Consider the following 20,835-nt stretch of genomic DNA (forward strand, 5'->3'; position numbering starts at 1 on the left):
TAAGAAATGACTTGGCCTGCCATTTTCCCACAAATATTCCTGTTGTTTTCTTAGGATTTTCTTTGTACTTTTACTGGGAGATTTTCTGCCTTCACCTTTCATAGTGATGTTCCTGTTTCTGCATGTTGTATATCCTTAAGCATACTTTGTAAGGCTGGATGGGTGGTGGCAAATTCTTTCAATTTCTGTTTGTTATGGAAGGTCTTTATTTCATCTTCATTCTTAAATGAGAGCCTTGCAGTGTACAGTATTCTGGGTTGACAGTTTTTTTTCTCTTAAGACTTGGATGATATTTTGCCATTCTCTCTTAGCCTGTAGTGTTTCTGTTGAGAAGTCAGCTGTGAGTCTAATTGGAGATCCTCTGAAAGTAATCCGGTGCTTCTCTTGAGCACAATTAGTATCTTTTCTTTATGTTTTACCATGGAAAGTTTGACTACAATGTGAATGGTAAAGATCTTTTCTGGTCATGTCTGTTAGGTTTTCTATTTGCTTCCTGTACTTGAACATCCCTTTCTTTCTCTAAATTGGGGAAGATTTATGTAATTATTTCACTAAAAAGAACTTCTAATCCATCCTCTCCATGCCTTCAGGAACTCCTAAGGTCTTCATGTTGGGTAATTTGATACTATCCCATAAATCTCCAACATTGTTTTAAATTTTTCTAATTTCTTCTTCTTTTTTTTTTTTTTTTGGTCTGATTGTAAAATATCCAGAGATTTGTCTCCTAACTGTGATATTCTTTCTTCTGACTCACCAAATCTGTTGTTAAAGTTTTTCAGTACATTTTGTATTTGGTCTATTGAATCTTTATTTCTAATATTTCATTTTGATTTCTCTTTAAAATCTCTATTTCATGGGAAAAATTTTCATTCATGTTATGTATGGATTTGTTTAATTCGTGGATTTGATTTTGGTTGCTTCTGAATAATCCTGTGATTAATCTTTTGATTCCATTTCAAGCATTTCATCAATCTCTTCATCTTTACATTGTAATATTGAAGTGTTGTTGAGTTCCTTTGGGGGTTTATGTTGTCTTCCTTAATGTTTCTTGAGTTTCTGTGTTTATTTTTAGGCTTTTGTGGCAATACTTGTTGTTTTTTCCCTCTGATGGCTTTTGTCTTTAAACTATCCTCTGTGGCTTAGTGGAATGTCTGCTCTTTCAGTGATTAGCTAGAGGTGTGAGCTGGGTGTGGTCAGGGAGCTTTGGTCAGTGTTCCAGGGTCGGGTGAATATCAAGGGTGACACCCAAGTTTGGCATAGTAGATCTCTTCTTGTTAACAGAAGAGGGTGTAGAGTCACCTCTGTTGGCTTGATCACACCCTCACCTCCTCTCTTCCAAGGTGATTAATCTCTGGGTGTTAGCCTTTAGTGGGTATAATACTCATTCGTGCTTCTACATGGACTGCACCAAGGATCTGTGCAGTCCTCAGTGTGAGCCCGGATCCCACTGCAATGACCCAGCCCAGCCAATCAGGGAGCTCTGAGCATGTGAAGGTGCTCACCGTGATTGCCCAGAGACCCAGCTACACTCTCATGCTGTCACAGTGTTCTCACAGTCTTAGCACTCAGGGCTCCTACGCTCATGAGGTACAAGAGGATCCATCTGACACACTAGCTTGTCCCATTCACAGAGAGGTGGAGGGGTTCCCAAAGCCCACAGCCTGGGTGCTCTGCCTAGGTGGATTGAGTCCTGGAGCCCGTGCTTTGTTGAGACGTGGAGAGGTTCTTCAGTCATATGTGGATGCCCAGCCCCTGTCAGTCCTTCCAGCCAGACTCAAAGTCACTGGAGACCATGGATTTTTCCCTCTGGTAAAATTCTCGGATCACATGCATACACAATACCCGCCGGCTACAGCCCTACTCGTTTCACAATCCTGCTGCCATGTACAAGGGTCTCTGCAGGCAGCACTTATGCTGCAACGGCTCCCTCGCTCCAAGTGCTGCTGGGTGGGTGCAGTGGAGTTGCTTTGGTTGCCCTGGTGACAAGGTGGAGACCGACCCTGCCAATTGCACCAGAACTGCTGTGGTTGCTCCTGCCAACAAGATGGAGATTGTCCCTGCCTGTTGCTGGGTGTGCACACGAGAGCTGTAGCAGCTGTACCTAGGTATATCCAAAATAGTGCACGTCCTCTCACAGCCGGTTGCAGGGCGCTGTTGTTGGGGGAAGATGAGGAGGCAGAGATATGCTACTTTTTTTCCCTTCTGGGTGAGCAAGAGCCCTGTTCTCAGGACTCTGAGCTGGACTCAAAGACAGGGTAGTCCCCTAGGCTCTCCCTCTGGCTCTATCAACACTGGCATGGGCCCGTGCAGTCTGACCTCACCTTGCTCACCAGAGCTGTCACTTTCTCTAGCTCAGGGCTGCTGGGGTTGTTCGGTGTGCCCATACTGGTTGCTGAGCATCTGCACCTTCCACACAGATCCACAGTGTCTCTTCTGCTTCCACAGACTCTCCACTGCGGCTTTCCCTGCAACTTTCCCCTGAAATTCACTTTCTCCACTTTTTTTCCTGCTATTTTCGCCTAGGGTAGAGCAGACTGCATTGTCACTATTCTGACATCTTACAGTCCCTCATTATTATTTTTTAAAACATGTTTTATGTCAACCTTGTTTCTCTTCCTCCTCAGAGATTCAAATTACACATACATAAAACTGCTTGAAATGGTCCACAACTCATTGATGTCCCTTCATTTATCTTTCTAATTTATTTGTTTTTCTTTTGGATAGTTTCCACTGCTATGACTTCACATTCACTAATTATTTCTTTTGCACATGTCTAACCTTTTGTGCATGATTAATTGCATTAAGTATATATAAATATTTTTTTTGATTCTAATGGAAAATTTTATTCAATTAAACAGGGCCAAAATATTGTTATTTCAGCATGTACCCAACATAAAAATATTAAGAAGATATTTCACATTCTCTTTTCTTACTAGGCTAAGAAATCCAGTGTGGCTTTTCTATTCATAGCACATCTCAATTTAGACTAGCCGCATTTCACGTGCTTAATAGTCATGCAACGAGAGGTAATCGTGATCTGTAGATATTGCAGAAATAAGTGTTGGAAAAAAGCACGTGTATGTGTGTAGAATTATAACAAGGCTCAACAAGGAAATAAAAATCACCTAAAATAAAAATCACCCAAATTAAGATAATTTATGTGGGCTCCCCAGTGATCTCTCCCACTACATGCATGAAGTATATTTTTAAAGCATCAGACACTGATGCTTTCTTCATCTCATCTTTTACATTTCTACTCAGTGTTTTTGAACATATCGAGCTCAGTGTAATAATTGTTTCCATCACTGGCTATTCTTGGGTCACTTTTTAGTGCTGATTTGATTTTATTTTGAATAAATTTTATGTATATATTTGAGGTTTATAACATGATATTATATATAGATATATATGTGTATGTAGATAATATCTATATAACATATAGATATAATATAATATATTAATATTTAGTATATATAGATAGGTAGTAAAGTAGATATTATAGTAAGTAGCTTAACTAGCCTACCATCTTACATACTTCTGTGACAAAAGCAGCTTCAATCTATTTACTTAAAAATTTCAATAAAATTTAATCTTATTAACTTTAGCCCTCATGTTTTATATTATTGGATCTCTAGAACTGCTCATGCCATTTATCTGATATTTCATATCTGAGATTTTTTTTTTTTACTTGACAGGTAGAGTTTTAGACAGTGAGAGAGAGATAGAGAGACAGGTCTTCCTTCCGTTGGTTCACCCCCCAAATGGCTGCTATGGCCGGTGCGTTCCGCCGATCAGAAGTCAGGAGCCAGGTGCTTCCTCCTGGTCTCCCATGCGGGTGCAGGGGCCCAAGGACTTGGGCCATCCTCCACTGCCCTCCTGGGCCACAGCAGAGAGCTGGACTGGAAGAGGAGCAACTGGGACTAGAACCCGGTGCCCATATGGGATGTCGGTGCTGCAGGTGGAGGATTAGCCAAGTGAGCCACGGCACAGGCCCCTCATATCTGAGATATTTTTTTAAAAGTAAGATATAATTAATATACTATAGAATTCACTCATTTAAAGTACATAATCCAATGGTTTTTAGTTTGTTCACATAATTGCACAACCATCACCACAATCAATTTTAAAACATTTTAATAACCAGTGATGATCAAAGGCCAAATTGGAGCAATGACACTATATGATTTGGAGGCTAAATAGCTATAAGACTACTGCAAATAAATCATTCTGTTACTAACATAGGGAAGACTTATTAACCAATGGAACAAAATAGAGAATGAGTAACACAAATCAACATATAATGGTAATTGATTTTCGACAAAAATACCAAGTAAATTCCATGACTAAATGATTGTCTTTTCAAAAATTTGATGCTACACTGAATAACCATGGAGAAAAAAATGAATCCCAAACTTTTCTTCCCACTATACACAAAATTAATGTGAAAGGATTAAATAGTGAAATCTAGAAATATCTCCCTCCCTGGAGGGAGAGTCCAAAGTAGTAAATAAAGACTGGACTGTCCTTTCTAGAGGAGATTTGTTTACATTTCAGAGTATAAATGAGGTTTGTTTCCACAGAGTTGGGCATGGGCAGGTCACCAGCAATGTGACCACTAAGACCAGTTTCTTTTTCCTAATTTTGAGGTTTCTTTCCTTAATTCACCCTACTCCATGGACTGGTACTGTCTGGTTTTTCTTTGTACTGATAGGGCTGTGATTTGTACCCTTTCCCACAGTTCCTGCCTTAGCCATGGATCTGAAACTTCTGGAAACACTGGGAAAGATAGTAAAGTCCATCTTGTCAATCTTCCTCCTAAATCTTCCCTGTGGCCTGACTGACAAATGCTGCTGGGAGGAGAACTGGAGCAAGCCTTTTTGTTTTCAGCTGGATGGGTGTGTGTTTAATTTATATGCAAACATATATAATATATAGATATAAATACATATATGCATGCATGTATGTATCTCTAAATAAATATCTACCCACAGATATAATGCATATACATAGACATAAAAGTACACACACACACACACACACACACACATATATATATATATATGCACATACTAGAATACTAGGGTCTGAGCCTATATTTGACTTCCAGATTTAAGTCTGGAGACCTGCATCAATCTTCATTCTTGGACACCGGGCGGGACAAGGCTACAGTTCTTGGTAAATTAGTTTGATATGTACCATCAAATACTGCATTGGATTTAGCTTTCTTAAGATGTATGCCAGCATGGGGAGATAGCTGGAGATTCAAGTTATGTTACCAATAATAAAATTGAACACTCCACATCTTCCTGATTCCCAATTCCCTAATTTCTAAAGGATCTGGAGGGAAAAAAAGAATACTGATCCCTAATTCCCCAATGTCTAGGAAAATTTGCCCGTTCTTTCTTTCTTCATTGTCTTTTCTGCACCTATTATCCAAAGAAAGGATCTGTCAAATTTTACTTTACACTAACAAATAGATTAGCTATAGAGAAATAGCAAGAGTACAGTAGCTCCCAAGAGAAGATAAAATATTTTCCCTCTGGTGAGTTCTTGCACTCTATTTAATGGAAATAATAAAACATTTATTATGCATTTCTCTTGGATGAACTTCACTGCTTCATTGTTATTTTTAATGGCAGATTTTAGAAAAGATTGCTTATTTATTTGAAAGAATTACAGAGAGAGAGGGAGAGACAGAGAGAGATACCTTTATTCCACAGATGGCTACAATGGCCATAGCTTGGCCGCACTGAAGACTGGAGCCAGGAGCCAGGAGCTTCATCCGGATCTCCCAAGTGGGTTGCAGGGGCTCAAGCACTTTGGCCATACTCCATTGTTTTCCCCAGGCCATTAGCAGGGAGCTGGATGTGAAGTGGAGCAGCTGGGACTTGAACTAGTGCCCATTGGGATGCTGGGTGTTATGCTACTTAACTTGGTCCCGATGGCAAATATTTTAAAATAAATTTATCACAATGTACAAAAGAAGTATTACAAAAACATCTTTTCAGAAAGCTTTTCTTTAAGAACACAAATGTTCATTTGTTTAATCAGTTGAGATATTTTTCCACAGCTTTCAAATGTTATTGGTATAGTTAGGTATTGCTTTTGTGTCTATAAATATTTGCTGCATCTTCTGAGGTTGAAAATTAAGAGAAACATTGTTGGATTTCTTGATGAACCATGTATAGTAAGAAATTGATGTTTACATTAGAAACATTTCTTTCCTATTCTTTTAAAGGCTTCTATCACATCTTGGTTCCTTAGGCTATAGATCAAAGGATTTAACATCGGGATAATAATGCCATAAAACACAGAAGCCACTTTTTCTTGCTCTTGAGATTCATTGGTACGATGATGTAGATACATATAAGAGAGAGTCCCATAAAAAATTGTGACTGCTGTCAGATGGGAGGCACATGTGGAAAAGGCTTTTTTCCTCCCCTCTGCAGAAGATATCCTCAGGATGGCAGCCAGGATATATAGGTAGGAAAAGATGACCACCAACACAGTGCATATCAAGTTCAAACCCACAAAGACAGTTAGTACCTTGATGTTGAAGTCAACATTGGAGCAAGAAAGGGCAAGAATTGGAGGTTCATCACAGAAAAAGTGATTAATTGCATTGGACTTGCAAAATTTCAATGAGAAAGTAAAACCTGTGTTTACAGAAGCATTTAGGAAACCCATGATATATGAACCAACTAGCAGCTGAATGCAGAGTTTCTGGGACATGACAACTGGGTAGCGAAGTGGGTTGCAGATGGCCATGTAACGGTCCACTGCCATGGCAGCCAGGATGTAGCAGTCGACTGTTGCAAAAGTTCCATAGACTAGTAATTGTACCATACATCCTATAAATGAGATGGAATGATCTGTCCCTACAAAATTTTTCAACATCTTGGGAGTGATAGCAGAGGTGTAACAGAGATCCACAAATGCCAAGTGTTGGAGGAAAAAGTACATAGGGGTATGAAGGCAAGGGTCAATTTTGATGAGTAGGACCATTCCAATATTACCCACCAAGGAGGTCACATAGATCACTAGAAATACCATAAACAGGATAGGCCAAGTCTCGTGCTGGCCAGCAAATCCCAGGAGAATGAATTCAGTCCTTCCAGTGCCATTATTTTGTTCCATGGTTGTCATAGATTGAATGTCTACTGAAAAACTGTGAAGAACAAATAGGGAAACCATAAGGAAAGCTAAGATCATTGTGATCCTTTATCTTATTCCAGAATTTGTATAATATGTGGCTCCTTAGGGAGGTCAGCATATACTTTATTTTTAAGGGTTAACTTTATTGAACATACAACTTCAAGAACATTCACATAAGTTTTTTTTTATTAATATAAAGAGAACATATTTAAGGGCATTCATTTTTTCATAAAAAATTTATAAGAGCAGATTCATGATAATGATTTATATAAACATTATACTTCTTAAGTAGACTAGGTAATCACACTGATCTACCAAGGCCCAATATAACAAACAAAATGAATATAAATCTCTGTTTGTGTCTATATTCTAAGACTACTAAATGTGAAACTTGTTAGCAGATCTACTCCCTTCTCTACTTTATTTTTTAACTTACTACTTTATTATTTTTTAAGATAATATTTTTAATTTACATTACAGTTAAGGGCTTAAAGCTGTACTGAATAAACACTTCAACAAATAACAAGTACAAAGACCATAGTCCAGCAGGAAAACAGGCAAGGGATATAAATAATAATCAAATGAAAAGATGTTCAACTTCACTTACATAAAGTAAATTTAAAAATAGTTTGCAACAACTGAAGACTAAATAAAAAATTATGGTATATATACACTATGGAATACTATGCAGTGGTAAAAGAAAAGAAATCCTGTCATTTGCAACAAAATGGATGCAACTGGAAACCATTATACTTACTGAAATAAGCCAGTCACAAAAGGGACAAATCTGATATGGTCTCTCTGATCTGTGGTAACTAATAGACTACTTAAAATGTAATCTGTAGGACTGAAACTGACACTTTGAGATGCCATGATTTGAATAGCCCTTGCCTTGACTCTTGGAAACAGTGTTTTTCTTGTTTGCTTGTTTTTGTTCTTTTTTTTTTTCCTCCATACTAATTGGTGAACTCTCTACCTGGTATAGGGTTAATTTTATGAGTATAAATATTAACTAAAAATTGATCTCTGTAAAAATAAGAATGGGAGAGGAAGAAGTTGGAGGAAGAAAAGGGGGAATGCGGATGGGAGGGAGGTGGGGGGAAGAAGCATCATCTTCCCAAATCTGTATATATTAAATGCATGAAGTTGTATTCCTTAAACAAAATTTAAAAATCACATTAGCCGGTGCCACAGCTCACTTGGCTTATCCACCGCCTGCAGCGATGGCACCCCGGGTTCCAGTCCTGGTCGGGGCACCGAATTCTGTCCCAGTTGCTCATCTTCCAGCCCAGCTCTCTGCTGTGGCCCAGGAAGGCAGTGGAGGATGGCCCAAGTGCTTGGGCCCTGCACACGCATGGGAGACCAGGAGGAAGCACCTGGCTCCTGGCTTCAGATCAACGCAGTGACGTGGCTGTGGCGGCCATTTGGAGGGTGAACCAATGGAAAAGATGACCTTTTTCTCTGTCTATCTTTCTCTCTCTCACTGTCTAATTCTGCCTGTTAAAAAAATTACATTAAAAAAAGAAAGTAGAACGACATAAAAAATAGCTGCAACATCATTCTTACACAATTGACTTGAATTTTAAGGGCTGAAACTTGATACCCAATTTAGATAATTTCATACACAGTTTGGAGAAATTCCCATGGAACACAAGCTGTGGTCCCAGGGTACAAGCTGATTAGCATTTTATGAATGCACCAATTAAGAGGTAAGAAAACATACTCTTATTTAGTTATCTTTTATTTCAAGCTCTATATTTTAACTAAATACCCCAACTTATTTAAATACTAATATTATATCTGAAAATCTTGACTTCTTCTTAGGGCTCTATATGACCTTGTTTCAACTTATTTCTATATTCTCATTTTAGTCTCTTCTCCTCTTTACTATCTGCCCTGGGATTATAACTGATGGACATGTGTAGTCCACCAGGGAAATGTTCATCCAAATAGCCACAAATGATTTTATCCTTCCACAAATTTCCAATCTGTTTTGATCCAATATTTTTATAAAAATGAATAAAAGATCTCAGCATTTAAAACATTCTATAATAGTTTTCAGTATTAGATTTCAACTTTTGAATTGATTTCATTATATCCTGGTAACACAGAATCTAGGATTTGATACCGGTCCGCACACCGAACTCTGAGTAGCTCTGCTCTGTGGAGTCTTTCTTTCCTCATTTATCTGTGCGCTCTCCTTGTCTTAGAGAGTGGATTGTCTATAACTTGTCACCAATACAGACAGCCCAGTGTCAAGATTTCTCTGTGGCATTTTTCCTAGGGGAAAAATTATTGACTCATTTAACTTGACCGAGTATTTTCAGCTAACTTTTCATAATAGATCTTTGTGGTGTATAATCTTACTAAATGTGCTTGCAGATTCTTATATCCTCAGTTTCTTACTGGGATTTTATTTTATTTTGTTCAAGGAAAGAGATCTAATGTGGTATTTCATTTTTATTTTCCCTGTAATTAGAAATGAAATTGATCATTGTCCAATAATCTAAAAAATTTCAAAGCCTGTCTACTTTTCTGTTTATTTCTGTTCATATCTTTTTGCAAATATTTCTACTGAGTTGCTTTATAAATGCTCTTTTAAAATCCTAAATTTGAGTCACTTGTCAATTGTTGACAAAGGTTTTCAAACATTCCGTCGTCTATTAACTTTGTCTATAGAATCCTTTACAGACCAGAAATTATTAAGTTTGAAAAAATAACTGGTGTGTTTTTTGCTTCATGGTTAGTTCTTCTAAAAAATAAATGAAGTCTGTTCCCTTCTCTAGCTCTTTTTTACAGAAACACAAATGCAGAATAAAATGTTTCTGTTTCTTACAGTGGGTTGTTGGAATATGATGCTTTATATCACACATATTTGATAAATTTTTTGTGTGTTTTCAATATTTATTTTTTAAAAAAGAGCTAAGCATAGAGATTGATAGTAGCTGGGTTATATGTGTTTGGGCCAAATATTAAATATTTTTAAGCCATTAAATGATTTGATTTTCTATTTTAGAATCGACTCACCAAAACATTAGATTCAACTATGTTATAGAAAAGAAATTCCAAACATTTGTGGAACAACTAAGTTTATATATATATATATATATATATATATATATTTTTTTTTTAAAGAGAGCATTCCACAATTCATTTCCTGAGGTGGATATAACATTCGCACACACACACACACACACACACACACACATGAAAGGAAAATTGTAACTCTACTCACTTGAGAATATAGAAGCAAACATATTAAAAACATACATTCACTAACAAAATCCAGCCATGTATTAAATGACTGGAGAGGTCAAAGGAAGTTCTAGAAAATACCTATTCTCTTCTTTCCTTAGGTTTTGAAATAGCTGAGATATAAAAGAAAGTTTATAGATGGAGAACATATCACCTGTAGACGCCTGAGGGAAGACTGTAGGTTTCTTAAGTGATGCACACCACAGGGAGATGGGCTTACTCAAGCAGTCTCAGCAGCTGTGACTGGTCATGCCTCTGGAGTGGAGGGGAGCATGGGCTTCAGCATCCTGGAGGGTAATGGCTGAGCAGAGCTCACCAGGTTGTTCTAGATCCACCAATCAGAACTGTGGTTCTACCTTTCTAGGAACAGCATTCATGGCATGGAAAAACTTATAAATCAATCTTAAGAAAATACTGAAAGAAACATAAGTCAAATGTTTATGGAACAGAACAGTAGAAATATGAGAACGTATGTAACTCAGAAGTAATCGGGTAATTATGCATTAATGCTTCATTGAAATAAAAGTTGTTCCCAACAACTGAAAATACCAAATTTTGGTGATCATGCTTTCACAGAGATTCATATATTTCTGCTGTGAAGGTGCATTAGTGCAGATACGTTGGAGACAAACCTGGAAACATTAGTAAAATTACACATACTCATACACCTTTCTAAGGTCCAGGATTTCCAGTACAGGCTTATATTTTAGAGAAATTCATGTCCACAAATGCAAAAGTAGCATAATAATGAAAAATATTTATAACAGGTGAACCTGAGTGAAGATACAGTACTATATTTGAAGGTTTTGTAAATTTAAAATTAGCAAAAAATATTTATTTAAAAAGCAGTACTTGTTAGAGGAAGTTAGAACAGGTCCAGTTAAGCTAGAATCCTGATAGGATGTTGACAATGAGCTGGTTGATGTAAATTTCCCAGCACGGGGTCGGTGTTGATTGGATTCTCAAAAATTAGCCTAAATAACACATGCAAATAATACATTAAGCACATGTAATATTAATCCTTTAATTTATTCAATCATTTGTTCATTCACATTCTTTCTAGGCACTGCTCAGTTACATTCAAATCCCTTACTCCACTTCCTTTAGGTCACCAGGGATGAGGTGATTCCTCCTGGTCTTGGGGTAGAACATTCTGGAACTTTGGCTCTGACCCTTTGCCCCACCATTGCCTGCACACACTGAAATGCATAGCTGACGTTGAAAACTGTCGTTTGCTTTGTTTTCTCTATACCTGAGTTTGCCTGCAGTTTCTCTTTCTGCAAGTGATGCCAGTCTCTCTGACTGGTTCCTCCCCTGCATGGAGCTTATATCTGGGGTCTGAGAAATAAATGTTCACTCTCTTGAGATGTGATGGAATTGGGCAAAGCAATTTTCCCCCATATTATTGTCATTAGGGACTTACTGCTTATAATTTGAAAGAGGTTTCTAATTAGAGAGCAGTTGCATTTTTCCTTGTTATGAATGATATTGCCCATATTTTCATAAATCTAAGAACCTATGTTTAGGTATAACTCATAATCCCTGTCACCTCAATAAGTAATAAACAAAGTTTTCTGAAAAACTCTAAGAAATGAAGAGATTATAGTTGAAGCTTCTAAGATAATACCTAGGTAACCATGAACAGAACATGGAAATTATTGATAGGAACATGTCTTTCTGATGCAGTCTCAGCTGGAAATGAGAATTTATCATTAGGCAAAAGATAACAGGGCATCCTTATTATAAAGCAGCAAGCAACTTATGTTACTTGAGTTCATGTTCTAGGGTTTTGTGGAAGAAGGAAATTGTGAGCAATATAATTGGGTATTTTGCTCCTGAGATTTCCAAACAAAGCATTGAAGAAGTAGCCTGGAGCCTCCTCACTATATAGTAAAAGCCTCCTCACTATATAGTAAAATGCAAGAAAGGAAAAATGACTTGAAAATGGAATTGTTAAGCAAAAAAGAACCAGAACTTAAAGATTGGGAAAATTAGTCAGCTCATGTACACTACAAAAATAAGAGAGTGTGTTTGGAAGAGAACACAAAGGTGATGGCCTGGTGATCATTTGAGAAAAAGAAACTTAAGCATTTCAATAAAAGTCAGGAATGGAGATGGGATTTTGCTAGCACAAGTACTGCCAGCTAAGGCTAAAGAAAACAGAGTAAATGAAACAAAGTGACGTCTGTCAGACTGCTCAGACCCTGCAAAGCAGAACTACGGGATTGTTTGGCACATGTGTATTCTTTGGGATATAAGAAGAAGGACCCCTAAAGCAATGTAGAAATGATCAGAGTTGCCACTGCCACTACAGGCTCAAGAGTGCACATGCCTGGGTGGCAGAGCCACCGAAATATGGGACCAGTGGCCAGGGGACCTGAAAGGGTGGGTCCAGCTGGCAGATTGTGTTTTGGAAGCATCTAACTTGCCTAGTTTTTTTTTTTTTTTTTAAGATTTTATTTATTTATTTGAGAAGTAGAGTTACAGACAGAGCGAGGGAGAGACAGAGAGAAAGGTCTTCCATCTGCTGGTTTACTCCCCAAATGGCCTCCACAGTGGGAGCTAGGCCAGTACAAAGATAGGTGCCAGGAGCTTCTTCCAGGTCTCCCATGTGGGTGTAGGAGCCCAGGGACTTAGGCCACAGCAGGGAGCTGGATCAGAAGAGGAGCAACCAGGACTCGAACTGGTGCCCATATGGGAGGCTGGCACTACATGAGGAAGATTAACCTACTCCACAGGGCTGGTCTCACCAGTTTTATGGGTTCACAGCAGGAGATAAATTTCACCTCAGGGGAAGCTGTACCTTGAGTCACATCCATCTCTGATTTAGATGATATTTAGGTGACAATTTAGAATTTAGAACTGATGCTGCAATGTATTAAGACTTTTTGGGTCGTTGGAATGGAATGAATGTTTTTTGCATATGAAGACATGAATTTTGGAAGGCAACAGTGAAATAATTCCAGTCTTCAAAACTGTGAGAAATGACTGTTTGTTGATGTGTTATACAGACTAAATATTATTTGTTATAGAACTTGAATTCACTAATACATCAAGAAAGCACCATACATACAATTATAGATTTACTATAGCCAAAAATACAGATTAAATTAGCAAAGAGGAGATGCAAGGCCGAGGTCTGGGAGGGATTCAGACATGAAGTTTCCATCATCTTCAATTGCACGTGAACATGTGGCAAAGTTCATGGAGTCGCCAACCCAGGAATTTCACCGAGACCTGCAGCATCTGACACTTGACCCCATGTTGCTCATGCAGCTAATATTTGGTTCCCACAGTCTCTGGAGGGTTGGTGAAACATCCTTTGTCTGTAGTTCTCTTGGATTTGGAAATGACATGGCAAGCACCAATGCATCCATCATAAATCACATTGTTAAATTGTCCAGGGGCCTGGCTGGTGCCATGGCTCACTTGGCTAATCCTCTGCCTGTGGCGCCGGCACCCTGGGTTCTAGTCCCAGTTGGGGTGCAGGATTCTGTCCCGGTTGTTCCTCTTCCAGTCCAGCTCTCTGCTGTGGCCCAGGAAGGCAGTGGAGGATGGTCTAAGTGCTTGGGCCCTGCACCCGCATGGGAGACCAGGAGAAGCACCCGGCTCCTGGCTTCAGATCAGCGCAATGCGCCGGCCGCAGCGCGCCAGCCGCAGCAGCCATTGGGGGGTGAACCAACGGAAAATGAAGACCTTTCTCTCTGTCTCTCAATCTCACTGTCCACTCTGCCTGTCAAAAAAAAAATAATAATAACCTTTTTGGGAGAAGCATTTTGCATTCCCAATTTCATGCGGGACTACCCTGACTGCCTATTAACCCATCTGATTCCTAGCATGCTCCCTCCTCCCAGAAGAATGGACCCTAACTTCTGTAAGGGGAACTGGGCAAGGATCGCTCTGGCTGCTTCATCCTGAAAAGGGGTGTTGCTGGGAACGGGAGTCAAGGCAGGGTTCCAGCAGGAGGTGGCTTCTTGAGGGAGACAACAGTACCAGCTTGCAGAAACTGCTTCCATCTGAAGTTTCATGTGCATAACCATCAAGAATTGCACTGTTTCAAGTCTGGAGAAAATGAATCTAACGAGCAGTTTAAACTCACAGGGTCTGAAACAAGGACAGAGTCATTATTAGAGGACCTAGGAGAGGTACTGTCTAAACCAACAGGGAGTTTTCCCATTGAGAGGCAAGTAGAACTTGACAGAAAGTGCCTGATAGCAATCAGGTGGGCTGTAAGGCCTGGTCAGCTATTAAGCCTGACCTGTCTATCTCTCTTCACATGGGGTACATCATAAGGGAGGTATGAACCTCCTTAGGGAAGGCATTCTGTTGACTTCCATTACCTAGCTGGCCTGGGAGGAGAGCTGGATTGAAGAAAAGGTAGGTGACATCTCTAAAAGGAAAACATTTTTAGTTAATTTGCAGTTCTGCCTGCAAGGTGGCTGACCTTACTTGGCCATCCCCTCAACAGTGGTGGTTACTTTGGAAGCTGGGCCCAGTGAAGGGATTTTCAGCTTAGGGCCAACAAGGCCTGCAGCTCTGACCTGGGAGTCCTTTGGTTCCAAGGCAGTCCTGTTTCTGTTACCAGAGAAGCAAAGGGTCCTTGTCTTCATGCAAGAAAGAATTCAGGCATGAGACTGAGAGCAGGGGAAAGCAACATAGCAAGGTTTATTGGGGTAGAGACATCTGTAAGAACAGATGGGCACTTCTGCAGACAGAACCTGAGAGAGAGTGCCTAGTTCACATTTAGGCTGGGGCTTTTAAGGGGATGGGTCTTGCTTTCCCACCTTTTCCCCGCCCCCTCTCCTTCTTCTCCTGAACAAAGGACTTGTTGGGTATAAACACAAAAAAATTCCTCTCTGAGTTTTTCCCCTGAAGTTATCAGACAGGGGAAGCCTGGCTGGCATTGCCACGCCTTAGAGGAAGGATGTTTATCAGGCCAGGTAGAAGGGGCAGGACCTTCCAGAAGGTCAGCAGGATCTGGGCAGGACTTTGAAGGGCAAGATGCTGGGATTCTGGAGCTTCCGCAGTGGGTGTTGGTCTTCAGGCCTTTCTCATACACACATAGGCTCCATTTCTGACTTCCTACCTAACCTTTCCAGCGACCCAACTCTTAGATGGCAGAGCTACCAGGGGTCTTCATAAGCTAACTTCTGCTGAATCCCTGGCTTTCCACATTGAAAATCAATGCAGTGGACTGGCCTGTTGGTCCTCCTTGATGGCAGATCAATGCGTAAAACAGCCAATAATTGGCCTGCCCCCTATCTTTACATTGCTTCTGCTGCTAGCTTACTCTTCCTCCTGGATTTTGTTAAAGCAGACCAGAGGAAAGCTTTAAGAGGATGAAGTCAAGGGGTGCTCAGTTCCATTCCTAATCTTTGGTGGCCTAAAGTAGGAATCTGTAGTCACAGACATGTTCTGACAGTGATTTTTCTGTGAGGTAGACAATGCTCATGAGGAAAGCTATGTCCTCACTTTAACATCAAACATGATGACCACCTTATCTATACAATTTTAAGTCATTAGTAAAACTTTCTCTCCCTTCATTTGGTTTGAAAAGAGGTGTTTTGCCTGTTCACTGTGCCCTTGATAAAGTAAACCTAGCTGTGAAATAATAATTTAAGCTTTCATTTTGGTTATGCTATTATTACTGAAAAATGTTAGCCATCCCTTTTACAAGCTCTAAAGATCAAACTGTACATCCTGGAAAGTCTTTCAGTATAAAGTCAGTTTCCAATCTTGAAGAGAATAGATTAGTGAGGGAACAAGTCAGGCTTTCCAGGTCATTTGTCAATAACTTAATATCAAGTAAAAACTTGGCAAATAATTTTAACTGTTAAATAACAACTTACGAAAACATTTACTAGACACTCCAATTCCTTCTATAAATTTCAAGACAAGAGTATATGTGTTTGGAAGCATTTCTTAAATACCTGACACAAGTGTAACTTGTTTGGCTGACAAATTCATATACAAACATATCAATGACTTAAACATTTTTAGTTTCTTTTTACTAAATTTAAAATATCTGGAAACAGACATTTAGGTCACATGAACTAAAAAAAGTATCTGATTATTTTCCAGTTTAAATTTATGAACAATCTTTTATCTATGAGCCAATTAAAACAGAGTTCTTAATAAATAAATTTTCCATGTAGACATACAATATGTACACACATGCAACATAGAAGATAGAACAATTAAGCAGTTTCAGTAATAGTTTCCTAAAATCAGTTTTTTAATAATTACCATCAATCTATTAGAATTACTTTCTGCTCTTAGTAACATGAAATATCAATACATTTTCTAACTTGGAATTTGTAGTCCATTATAGGCTTTGTCTGCTTACAAAACTGTCCTGAGGTATTGAATATAATAGAGGTCAGGGAAAAGAAGATGTCCTTAAACACAGGACCAACAATGTTTTAATTTTATGAGCAGTAAATCTGATTTTTAGTGTTTGGAGAATACAAACTTGTGGGTGACAAGGCTTCAAATAGCCATGTTTAAAATTATAAACTCATAAAACTACAAGAAGAAACACTTGCGTACTCCACACAGTATTTTAGAAAGCACTTGTATGATTTTATAGAACTTGCCTTTTAGGCCTCTGGGCCTTTTCATTGAGATAACCATCATGTCAGGTAACACAAGATCATTAGACTTTTTAACTTTTGGACATTTGTATCAGCAGCTTTTTACATGATCATAACTTAAAATTTAGTACCACTTCACATCTTGACAGTACCTTTAATATAATCCAAATACCCTTATTAGTTGGTGTCTCTACAAGATGAAAAAAATATATATCCTTTAATATTTCCAGGGGCCTAACAGGAAATATTAAAGTCCAAAGAATTGGGCCGGCGCCGCGGCTCACTAGGCTAATCCTCCGCCTAGCGGCGCCGGCACACTGGGTTCTAGTCCCGGTTGGGGCGCCGGATTCTGTCCCGGTTGCCCCTCTTCCAGGCCAGCTCTCTGCTGTGGCCGGGGAGTGCAGTGGAGGATGGCCCAGGTGCTTGGGCCCTGCACCCCATGGGAGACCAGGAAAAGCACCTGGCTCCTGGCTCCTGCCATCGGATCAGCGAGGTGTGCCGGCCGCAGCGCGCCGGCCGCGGCGGCCATTGGAGGGTGAACCAACGGCAAAGGAAGACCTTTCTCTCTGTCTCTCTCTCTCTCACTGTCCACTCTGCCTGTCAAAAAAAAAAAAAAAAGTCCAAAGAATTGGGAACTTTTAATTTTTTTGAATGCCTGTCACAGATGCCAAGAAAGCTTAAAATATCTGGTTGAAATAGGATACCTTAATATCATGACATAAGATAGACCAGGCTTGATCATTTTTACAAAGTGATTACTCAGATGCTTTAGAATGAGTATATATTCAAACAAACCATAACTCTTAATAAAAAACTCAGCTATTTTTAAACAATCAGAACTTAACAGAGACATTAAAATAACACAATAGATTACTTCAACAAAACACAAAATCTGTCTCTTTGGCCATCTCAAGAACCACAAATAAAAACTTAAGCATTAGTACATGGAATCATCCCATAATTTGGAACACTTTTAACAGAGTCAGAAATAGCGAAGAGAAAATAGTTTACTGGAGCTGGCTATAAAACTGAGTCACCAATTAAATAAAAACTGTTAAAAGGAGATGCTGCAGTTTTTAAACATATTTAAGACTTTCAAAATATTTACTAAATATATGCATTGCTAAAACCTCATTGCTTTCCTTGACTTACATTTTGAAATAACCCTTAGAAATTTCCAAATTAAGACAACATTTTCTAAATAGCACATCAAATTTCAACCCTAAGCCGGCGCCGTGGCTCAATAGGCTAATCCTCCACCTTGCGGCGCCGGCACACCGGGTTCTAGTCCCGGTTAGGGCGCCGGATTCTGTCCCGGTTGCCCCTCTTCCAGGCCAGCTCTCTGCTATGGCCAGGGAGTGCAGTGGAGGATGGCCCAGGTGCTTGGGCCCTGCACCCCATGGGAGACCAGGAAAAGCACCTGGCTCCTGGCTCCTGCCATCGGATCAGCGCGGTGCGCCGGCTGCAGCGGCGGCCATTGGAAGGTGAACCAACGGCAAAGGAAGACCTTTCTCTCTGTCTCTCTCTCTCACTGTCCACTCTGCCTGTCAAAAATAAAAAAAAAAAAAATTTCAACCCTAGTTACTTTAAAGCAGTGTAGAATTACCATTAAGGCCAGAAATAACCTCACCAAATTCCTTCTGCCTTCTTCCCTTCTCTTCTTCCTCCTCTTCCACCTTCTTCTTCCTCTTCTTAATTTTGTGGTAAGAGCATTTACTGTAAGATCCAGTTTCTTAGCAAATTTTAAGTATGCAATACTATATTGGTAGCTATTGCTACTATGCATTATGTAGATCTCTAAAACCTGCATTGTATAACCAAACCTTTGTACCATTTGATCCTTATTTCCCCATTCTGCACCCCACTCAGCCCCTCACAATGACAATTCCATTCTCTGTCCCTAGGAGTTTGACTATTTTAGACTCCACACATGGGTGATATCATACAGTATTGGTTGTGTCTGGCTTATTTCACTCAACATATTGTTCTTCAGGTCTGTCCATGTTGTCAAAAATGATAGGATTTTCTTCTTTTGAAATACTGAATTATTTCTATCTACCTTCTTATCTGTCTAGATAGCATATAAAGTGCTCAAGAAACTCAACAATAACAAAACAAACAACCCAGTTCAGAAATGGGGTAAGGACATGACCAGGCATTGTTTTCAAAGGATGAAAAACAAATGGTCAACAGACTCACAAAAAGATGCTCAGAATCACTAGCCATCAGGGAAATGCAAATAAAAACAACAATGAAGTTTCACTCCACCCCAGTTAGAATGACTATCATCCTGGCACAGGATGTGTGTGTGGGGGTGCCCTAATGCAATGTTGGTGGGAATGTAAACTAGTACAATTGCTATGGAAGACAGTATCGAGAGTCCTCAGAAATCTGAAAATATATTTACCCTATGGCTACACTCCTGGTAATTTAGTATGTTGAAGAGTTATATGTACCCCCGTGGTTTTTGTTTTTTTTTGCTTTTTGTTTGTTTGTTTGTTTGTTTTGACAGGCAGAGTGGATAGTGAGAGAGAGAGACAGAGAGAAAGGTCTTCTTTTGCCGTTGGTTCACCCTCCAATGGCCGCCACGGCTGGCGCGCTGCGGCCGTCGCACCACGCTGATCCGAAGGCAGGAGCCAGGTGCTTCTCCTAGTCTCCCATGGGGTGCAGGGCCCAAGCACTTGGGCCATCCTCCACTGCACTCCTGGGCCATAGCAGAGAGCTGGCCGGGAAGAGGGGCAACCGGGACAGAATCCGGCGCCCCAACCGGGACTAGAACACGGTGTGCTGGTGCCGCTAGGTGGAGGATTAGCCTATTGAGCCATGGCGCCAGCCTATAGCCCCGTGTTTGTAGCAGCTCAACTCACAATAGCTAAGATAGGGAATCAACCTTGATATCCATCGACCAGATAAAGAAATTGTGGTAGATATACACAATGGAATACTATTCAACCATAACAAGAATTTAATCTTGTCTTTTACAACAAAATGGATGCAACTGGGTTCTATAAGCCAGTCCCCAAAAGACAAATATCATGTGTTTTCTCTGATTTGTGGTAGCTGATTTATAGAGTACAAAAAGTTTAAGGTATATGAGCAAAATTGACATTTTGAGATTTGATTATTGTTTACAGCCCTTATCTATACTCATGAGGAACAGTGGTTTACCTCCTACTACTTGTTGAATTCTCCATTTAGTGCAGGGTTAATCTTGTGATCATAAAATAAACTGAAAGTATGTCATTACAAAAATTAAAAGAAAAAATAAGAAAGAAAGGAGGAGGGAGGGTGGGAGCATGGCGGGGAAGAAAGGATTAGTGTGGGAAGTATCATTATACTCTTAAATCTATATATATGAAATACTTGAAATTTATTCCCTTTATATAAATAAAAATATAAAATGAGGAATGAAGGTAGACTAATGTGAGAAAATATTTTTAATTTACTTTGAGACAATTTTTCATTTAAAGCTATTTCTTTTTGTGTGATGTCAGCAAGAAGCCATTTTTTTTTGCACGTGCCTATAGGTAGCTTTCCATTCATTAGTATTTTCTTCAACTTCTTACATCAACATTTTAAAGTTTTTTTTTTTAACATTTTAAAGTTTTTAGTGAACGTATCTTTCATTTCCTTGGTTAAATGCATGTCTAAATCTTTCATTGCTTTGGATAGTATTGTAAAGGGATTATTTTCTTAATTTCTTTTTTTGATAGCTCATTATTAGTGTAGAGAATGCAACTGGTTTTTGAATGTAGATTGGGTATCCTATAACTTTACTGAATTTGTTTATTAGTTTCAACAGTATACATATGTACATATATATATGTATATA

At 39.2% G+C, this 20,835-nt stretch overlaps 1 protein-coding gene across 1 annotated transcript; it reads right to left on the minus strand.

The window, feature by feature from the left end:
* Nucleotides 1–6,207: 6,207 nt before the first annotated feature.
* Nucleotides 6,208–7,137, minus strand: LOC100347881 (olfactory receptor 5AK2-like). Its single transcript, XM_002709154.2, has one exon. The coding sequence runs from the start codon at nt 7,135–7,137 to the stop codon at nt 6,208–6,210; it is 930 nt and encodes a 309-aa protein (XP_002709200.2).
* Nucleotides 7,138–20,835: the final 13,698 nt, after the last annotated feature.

This window comes from Oryctolagus cuniculus, chromosome 1 (assembly GCF_964237555.1).
Source record: "Oryctolagus cuniculus chromosome 1, mOryCun1.1, whole genome shotgun sequence".
NCBI classification, from domain to species: Eukaryota; Metazoa; Chordata; class Mammalia; order Lagomorpha; family Leporidae; genus Oryctolagus; species Oryctolagus cuniculus.